The sequence below is a fragment of the Idiotropiscis lumnitzeri genome, chromosome 1 (genome assembly GCF_059441095.1).
Source record: "Idiotropiscis lumnitzeri isolate Australia: NSW breed Sydney's pygmy pipehorse chromosome 1, RoL_Ilum_1.0, whole genome shotgun sequence".
NCBI lineage: Eukaryota > Metazoa > Chordata > Actinopteri > Syngnathiformes > Syngnathidae > Idiotropiscis > Idiotropiscis lumnitzeri.
This window is the reverse complement of record NC_142391.1, coordinates 44,147,776-44,156,746: the sequence shown is the minus strand read 5'-3', so window position 1 is coordinate 44,156,746 and position 8,971 is coordinate 44,147,776. Positions and strand designations below refer to the sequence as shown.

The following is an 8,971-nucleotide window of genomic DNA, read 5'->3' as shown; positions in this document are numbered from 1 at the left end:
AACACCACTAGTGCCTTGACTCTAAACTCTCGCACACACACGACCACCCTTACCTTGCAGAACAGCAACGTGATGTGTTTTATATATCCTATTCAGTATTATTTTCCATTGCACTAACTGTGAGAGTATGTAAATAGTTTGTGTATTTTTAATCATGTTTTTTATACACTATTTGTATCAATGATAATTACACACACACTCACAGACACGCACATCATTGCTTCAGCACACATGCGCACACCCACACGCTTGTTTTAAGTTTCACTTTCCATAGGTTTCGTTTTTCTCTGAATAAAGTCCAGAGGGATGGGCGAAGAAGTCAGTGAGAGTGCGGGAGAGTGAACTGGCAAGACGTCTACTTCACTTCCTGGCTTCTCCTCCCATCGCGATGGAGAAAAGACAAAACCTTCCCTGGTTATTCCTCTGGTTCTCTGCATTTAATTCAGTCTAATGAAGGCATCAGGACCTTTTAAACCTGACACTAACTACTCTCTTATTTATCTAATTTATATATTTATCTGAATTATTGTTGGATTGCACTGGAGAGGGGAGCTCTCTAATCTTGTTGCACACTTGAGTACAATGACAAAGAGATTTCTGGTAGATTAACCCTTCATGCACCAGAGTTTTTCCCAATAACATTTTCAGTTTTGATATTGTTCCAAAAGGTAGCTTGAAAATTGCACACATTGCTTGATGCAGCTGCGCTACTTTGGCATTTAAAGTATGCATGTGACTGTTCTTCTGGTACCTACTAAATGTTTGTGTTTTAATTTGTGTTCTAATCACCTGCTAATTTATATTACACCATATGGAAAACACTTTGTCACAGCTCCAGCTGTTGTGAAATCCGCTAAATAAAGATTTATTCTATTGTATGGATTGAGTTCACTGTCAAACTAAGTGAAAGATTGTAGTAAGACAACTACGGGAAAAGACGGAAGATGCAAACTTTATTTAAAATATTTTGTGCTCCGAATTAATCCACAGACGCAGGTTCCTGGTGGGAGGGAGAGCAGCAGATGTCATACCACAAACTATGATACTCGTTTACATTTCATATGAGATACCTCTTTTTTTTCATGGTCTGGTTCTGAAGTATCTGCAGAAGAAGCCACTGCGGTTTTGCTGTTTAGGTCTGTCATAGTAGTTTCCTTCAGCGCTTCTGGATTTGGCCTCCTGCAGGACAGAAGTATAGCATACAGACTTCAAAGAGACTACACATGGTTTGTCATCAAGCATTAGCAATCTTATGTTCAATTTGACATCATTTATACGTTTAAATTATAAAAACCTGGAGCGGGCACCCTTCTTCCACTTTATCATAACAGCAATGACAGCAATGATCACCGCTGCACAGAGGCCAGCAGCTCCAAACAAATAGGGAACTGGCAGGGATTTGTCCTGACATGAATCACCACTGTAGCCCAATGAACACACACAAGTTGTTTCTCCACTGGTCTCAACACATTGTCCATTTCCACTGCACCGCATCCGGCTACACATTTGAGCATTCCAATTTAAAAGCAGTTTGCTGTCATTTGTGGTTGTGCTAAAACCAGAGACAGCATGAGTTGACGTGGCAGTTGGGGAGATGGGAGATTGGGTGAGGGCAGGTACCTTGCCACCAGACCTGTGTTTTAAGTTGACACCTGTGGAGACAGATTTAAGGCACCTTTAAATTGTAGGCAATGCAACTGCATTGTCATGCGATGTGAACAACAATTTCAGATTTTATTCATTAAAAAAATAAATAAAATACTCACAGTTCTCATCCGAATGGTCGGGGCAGTCTATGTGTCCATCACAAAACTTTTCATCAGACTGACAGGAGAGTTGATCCAGACATGACCGACTGCCAGCTGGGCAGCGCTGCTCTGGCGAACAATGGGTAGCGTTCACATTGATGTGGTCATGGGCGCACTTGCATGTTCGACCATTTGGGGTGGCCAGGCAGAGGTGCTGGCAGTTGCCATTATTTAATTCACACTGGTTAGAGCCTGTCACACGCAAGACAATCTTAAAGGCCAGATAATGCACAGGTTTAACTAAATTACATATTTTACGTACCGGTCTCACTAGATTTGTCAATTGCCTTCATGCCAATTACTTGTGTGCCAACCTCAAACCACAACTTGTTCTGCTGCTGGTCATCTGTGTACCACAGCCTGGTTTTATCTATTTTAGGGAAATGAAAAATTGAAGCTACAGTAAACAGTTTGATATAAAAGGTGAACATTTGGAATGAGGCATTGACATTCACAAGTCATTACCACTGATAGTCATCCAGATCAGCGCGTCTTCACTGAGAGCTACTGCAGCCAAGCCGTCAGCTACCTTTAATTCTTTGTATCCTGAGCCATCAAGTTGAACAGAGCCAATCACATCTAGACCTACAAAAATAAGATAATTACATTTTTGATCATTGAACTCTCACACACACACGACCACCCTTACCTTGCAGAACAGCATCGTGATGCGTTTTTATATACCCTATTCAGTATTATTTTCCATTGCACTCTTATTTATCCAATTTATATATTTGTCTATTATTGTTGTATTGCACTGGAGAGGGGAGCTCTCTAATCTCATTGCACACTTGAGTACAATGACAATAAAGGGATTTCTAATTCTAATACTACAGTGCATGTGTTCTAATCCCCTGCTAATTTATATTACACCATATGGAAAGTGTTTTGTTCCAGCTCCAGCTGTTGTGAAATGCGCTAATATAGTAGTATTGTATAACTTAAGGCAACCAGGACAAATCCGGCAACTCTCCAACAAAGTACCCACATCTTAAATACAGTCAATTCTTACTCGTGTCAGCCCAGAAAATAGTTTCTCCATCAGTCGAGAAGACCAGAGAGCTTGGTTGGACACCATTCTTCCACACTACTCTTCTTTCAGCACCATCCATGTTGGCACACTCTACAGTAGCTACTGGGCTTGTGTCATGCAGACCCATATTTGTGAAACAAACACTGCCCCTCTGTGGGTGGAGGGCAATGGATTCCACCCCGCCAATACCATCCTTTATCAAAACAGTAGTATATACACCACTGTTGGAGGTGACATGCAAGCGGGGCTGCTTGTTGCTGCTCCAGTAAATATTGAAGGTCACCCAGTCCAAGGCCATCGCAGTAATTGTGTCATCAAGGAGTTTAAGAATTTGGCCTTCAGAGGCCAAATTCAAGTCCTTAAGTTTGAAGGAGCTGAGGGAAGTTGTCCCATCGTCAGCCAAAAGGAGGGTGTGCTCATGTAGGCTGAAGTCCATGATTGCCGCTTCATTGACACCTGGCACTTGCATAGCCCTATGTACAGGCCAGCCCTTCAGCTCCTCGGTAGCATGTCGGGATTGCAGGTAAATCTGTAAAAGATAAAATGTCCATACTTATGGCCGATAAATTACACTATTATCAAAGTTGCAAAACCCTTCATGATGTTCACCACCAAGTGGGAACAAGGAACAAATACAAAAGTCTAACCTTAGTGATAGTGGAGGGAGATAGCATCAACAGGAAGGCCGTATCAACCAAGTTGGTGCATGTCAGACCATCGTCAGCCAGTATGAGATCAGAGGGACACTTGCATACAGCTTTCAGCCCAGGGGCCAAAACACACAAGTGGGAACAGTCCATTGTGCAAGGATTATTTTTGCTTTGCTGTAATATTTGGTGGACAATCTAAAGAATTTGGAAGTAGAAAAACTCTTTAGCAGGATTGAATACTCCATTAATTGTTTAACAATCATTTAGACCATTTTTGGTTGACATTCTACTCAGAATGATGGCAAGTCATCCAGTGTTACAATTAAGCAAGCACCGATTTGATACAAATTTCCACCTATACCCATCCATTTGTAAACATAATTGACTTGCCTTTATACCAAAGGGTTGTCTTGGTCTCTTCAAGAGGACATGAACATTTTTGCCAGTAATTTTATGGGCAGCTTGCACCACTCTCCTCTTGGCATCAGACCAGTATAGCATGTCATTGAACACAGCCAGGGAGAAAGGATTGGCAGTTTCTTTCATCTGCAGAATCTGAAACAAAAAAAAAAAAAAAAAAAATTGTACACAGCTTATTTTGGGGACACTCAACCAAGAGAATGTTACACATTTAAACATTTACAGCTGCAGCTGTCGTGAAAGCGCTATCGAAATAATGATACAATACGTGAATAGCTCTTGTGAAATGCGCTATGTAAATAGTTGTATTGCATTTTTAAAGCAAATCTGGAACATTTTACCTGAACGTCATCTCCATCAAGTGTTGCAGAGCCTATTGCTTTTAGTCTCTCATCAGTCCAGTAGACTCTGTCACAAAGAGTGTCTACTGCCATTCCACCTGGCCAGCCTAAACTGGAGTTAACCACAGCCCGCCTCTCTGAGCCATCCATTCCAGCCCTTTCGATCTTGACTACGTTACCAATTTCTGTCCAGAACATCAGCCTGGTATCGATGGTGGCGATCGAGGGAAGAAATAGAAATCTTAAACTTTGGGAAAATTGAGGGCTTCACACTGTGAAATAAGTCAGTACCCCTTTTCTGGTAATAGTGCTAGAGAGCGAGGCTGATCCAGGTCTTCATCCAGGATAACGCTGTATGGTGAGCCACCAGCAGACAGTTTAATGGCAACAATTTGACTGTTCACGCCATCAATCCAGTACAGATTCCTCCCAAGCCAGTCCACAGCTAAAGAATCAGCTCGCACACCTATGAAGACAAGGGGTGGTCTCACCAGTTACAGGTTTAACTCCAGCACATCATAATCTAGTAGTTGAAAAGCTCAATTTTGAGCTACTGCACCTCCTATTAGAGTTCCTGTGGTCTTTTGATCCAGAGATGACCACCTGATGCTGTCAGTGTCTAGACTGACCCAAAACACCATTCTTTCATGCCAGTCATAGTCGAGAGATAAAACTGCCTTCTTGGCAGAGGACGATAATACAGCCAACCTGCCGCTGCGCAATCCAAACAGGAAGAGATCCGTTTGAACCGATGACAACAGTAAGGGTTCACCTGTAGGACAGTAGTTATTTTATCTTAGGAACAAAAGATACATCAGCAAAATCTTTGTGTAGAAATGAGTTGTGCAAAAGGTCGAAAAATTACTGGTGTATATGTACAAGTGTGAACTAATTTTCTTTTTAGCATGGTACTGTACCAAGATGGCATAAATCCACTGGTTTTCCCAGAGGGCAGGTTTCCAAATTCTAGACAATTTATTTTTAGATCCCAAGTATGACCTGGACTGACAACTTGAAGCCTTAAATCAACATTGCATATAGTACATGTTTTAACTGTGAGAGGAAACTGAAAGAAATGTGCTTCCTATAGGCAAAAGACAATACTTTGAAAAACTACGAAACATCTTAGTTTACCCTTGATTTTACAGTCATGTCCATCAGCCTCCATTATGTAACCTATGTGACAGTCACACTTGTAAGAGCCCAGGGTGTTTATACAGAGGTGACTGCACACAGCTGAGCGCTGCTCTTCACACTCGTCAACATCGGCACAGGTCATCCCATCTTCAAGTAGTTTGTAGCCGGCTGAACAGCGACAATGCTAAACAAAATTAAAACAAATAAATACAATGTGCAATTTAAACCTTTTTTGCTTAATTGGGCAGGCCTTGCATTCAAACAGCCCCCTTTTTTTCAGTGCCCAGGCTTTTTTGTGTTCCTTACCGGACCCTGTGGTGTGCTGAAACATCCCTGGGAGCAGCGGCTGATATCTGCTTCCACACAGTCTATCTGGCAGCTCCCATCCTCATCTGAACCATCTGCACAATTTCTAATTCCGTTGCACACCAGGGATGGATCCACACACTCCAGACTGCTACATTGGAACTGGTTAGGAAGACATGCCACAAACCCACCTAACATGCACAAAGATGGTTAAAAGTTTGGTCAAGTATATAGGCCCTATTAAAAACCTTTATACTGCAGACCAGTAATTTTCCGCTAACTTGGGGGTGGGAAACATGCGAGGGTTCAAAGTCAATATTGGGGTTAAGAAATTGAATAATTTCGCAAGCTATCAAATTACCCACATTGTGCTCATAAGATCACGTGTACGTATATTGGATAAGGTTTTATAAGTCACTCATTCATAAAATGTGCATGGGTAAAGTGTGTTTTTGTTTAGTACACATTACTGTATATAAATAACCTACGAGTATATTAACATACGAGTACGGTAATAAGGATTAGGACTAGATACGTTTTTAATACTTCTTCCTCCATTTAAACTGCACTGAACTGACATCCATTAAAAACAAATGGAACAGTACATTGGAATTAAAACTCTTTGCCAGTCACAAATTAAAGTTACTCACACTCAGTTTCATCGCTTCCATCAAGGCAGTCTTTTGTGCCATCGCACCTCCATGTCACAGGGATACACAAAGTCTTCGATTTGCATGACCACTGATAATCACCACAGATCGGTTGAGCCAAATCAGGACAATCCTGCAAAGAAGCCCATTAAGAATTTGTGATAAAAAAAAAAACAGGCAACTAGAGTCATAGTGTTAAAATGTATGCTAGACCTTTTCATCTGTGCCATCTTTACAGTCCTGTTGTCCATCACAGAGCCATTCCTTAACCAGGCACTCCTTGCTGTGTGGGCAACGTTGCTTTGTTATGCAGACGGGTGCGCTGATGCATCTTTCTTCATCTGAATGATCCCAACAGTCTGGGTGGCCATCACAATGCATTGTAGCTGATACACATTGACCACTGGTGCACCTAAACTCACTGGCACTGCAGTCCTTAACTAAACAAAGTAGTTCAAAGAAATATTGCTCATACAAGTGCATCTTCATAAAGGTCGATGTGATTTCTGCTTTTCCTCTCCAACATACCACAGTTAGTCTCATCAGTGCCATCCAAACAGTCATTCTCCCCATCACAAAGGAAATTTGTAGGTATGCAGCGGCTCCCGCCATCACAGTGATGAGAGCAGCCCTCCATGTATTTGCTACATTTCATTTCATCAGAGCGGTCTTGACACTGAGGCACACCATCACACACTTGATGCTTTTCGATGCACTTTTTACCATGGGCACACTGGAACTGGTCTGCAGAGAAGAGCAGTCAATCCGAATTCTAAATGTTCTAAACAGAATGCAATTTTATACAGCTTTCCTTAATCATTTTAACGAGCACATACAGCCCTGGAGGAGAAGGGTGTCACAGGGATGTGCATTTCCCCATTTTGTTTGACTTATCAGTCAGACAGATGTTAAGCAATCTGTATTTAACCGTTATCCTTGTCCATGGTTTTCCAATTGATGCTGGAGCTGCATTGCTGAGAAGTTTTTGTCTCTGACTCGTCTGCAGTTGAGCACCAGTTTGAGAAGCTTTATGGCCATCACACTGATCCAATGTGAAGTGCAATTACACTATCCCGTGGCAAGTTTCTCAAACCGGGATCATCCGACAGGCATGCCAGCTACCACCACTGATAAAAACACAAAATTCTTTGACTAGGCGTTCACAAAAAGCTAGGTACAGTCTATGTGGAGGGCTGCAATGGACCTCGGCATCAACAGAATTTCAATTCAGTGGGACTTTCAGTGAGCCTAAACTTCACCCTTGGCTTCAGGTTGCTCAAAGGCCCACAGCATAAGACTTAAAGAAACACAAAAGGGAAACTGCATTACCTTGTTCACAAGTAGATAAGCATTCCGCTTCATCTGAGCCATCATTGCAGTCATCTTCGCCATCACATACATGGTTGAAGAGGACACAATCACTGTTGTCTTGACAGGGTTTGAAACCCAAAAGGCACTTGATAGGTTTAGACACAAACGTTACTGGATGTGTGGTGGGTGAACTGGTCCCTTCATTCACACCTTCTAACGAATGACATGGATAAAAAAAAAAAGGCTTCAGAGTGCATGCTAGCCACAGTAGAGTACTTGTCATGGAAATTGTTCTGTGAAAAATTACCACAATTTTCTTCATCTGTTCCATCTAAACAGTCCCTTTCTGCATCACATAGCAAGGTTGCGGGTAAGCAGCGATTGTTATTGTCACAGAGGTGAACACATCCCTCTGGTTTTGAACAAGCCAATTCATCTGACCGGTCCTGACAATGAAGTACACCATCACACACTTCATCCTTGTTGATGCACTTCTTCCCATGGGTACATTGAAATTGATCTGAAGTTGAAAACAGAAGAATTTTCTTGTAGTTTTGTTTATGAGTTGACAACTTGATAAATACAACCACAAATTGTCCATATTCCTGCTTATGACAGAAGTACTTAAAAGCAAATCTGTTTTGAAAAAAAATAAATAAATAAATACAGTCGACAACCAGGCATTATGGTACCAGTAAAAGAAAAAGTTTGAAATATGGTTAGAAAAATGGGGCAGTACCATCATTACAAGCTAGTGCACAATCCTCTTCATCAGATTCATCAGCACAGTCAGGCTCCCCATCACATACATGGCGATATAGCACACACTCCGAACCATCCTTGCATTGCATGGAGCCAATGATGCATTTTACAGTGCTGCTATCAGCTGGAAAAAAAGCAACAAGGGGACGTTTAAAATAATACAAACTCTTAGGCTTCTAATTTAAATGCAATGACCATAAAGTAAATCCTGGTTCAGAAATGTGGGCATTTAAAAATACATTAAAGCTAATGTACAATAAAGCTTTTGAATAGGCATATTTTTTCCCAACACATCTCACCTTCTTGCAGAGGGGCTGTAAAGTGCAACAACACTGCAAAATAACACAAATATACGGCCATCACAACATTAAAAAACAAGCAGACCAGACAGCATTGCACACAACAGAAAAGCGTTTTATAATGCTTCAGGTGTTTTCAATACATCGTAATTGACCACGTGAGTGATAGGTGGAGCCAAAGGAGAGTTAATAATCAAGCATTTTATTTTGGAAATAATACCAATCGGAGACAAACGATCAAGTGTGATCCACGT

General features: G+C 41.4%; 1 protein-coding gene across 1 annotated transcript; it reads right to left on the bottom strand.

Annotated features, from left to right (window-relative positions):
* Window positions 1–936: 936 nt before the first annotated feature.
* lrp13a (low-density lipoprotein receptor related-protein 13 a) lies at window positions 937–8,849 on the bottom strand. The gene is made up of 21 exons (XM_088302315.1): window positions 8,718–8,849; window positions 8,396–8,542; window positions 7,964–8,176; window positions 7,675–7,869; window positions 6,874–7,089; window positions 6,559–6,785; window positions 6,346–6,478; window positions 5,696–5,886; window positions 5,387–5,573; window positions 4,812–5,024; window positions 4,544–4,718; window positions 4,253–4,454; window positions 3,882–4,046; window positions 3,489–3,686; window positions 2,821–3,370; window positions 2,274–2,393; window positions 2,071–2,178; window positions 1,767–2,000; window positions 1,295–1,652; window positions 1,071–1,179; window positions 937–1,000 (listed from the first exon to the last, which is right to left on the bottom strand). The coding sequence occupies exons 1-21, from the start codon at window positions 8,776–8,778 to the stop codon at window positions 980–982; spliced, it is 4,023 nt and encodes a 1,340-aa protein (XP_088158441.1). The 5' UTR covers window positions 8,779–8,849; the 3' UTR covers window positions 937–979.
* Window positions 8,850–8,971: the final 122 nt, after the last annotated feature.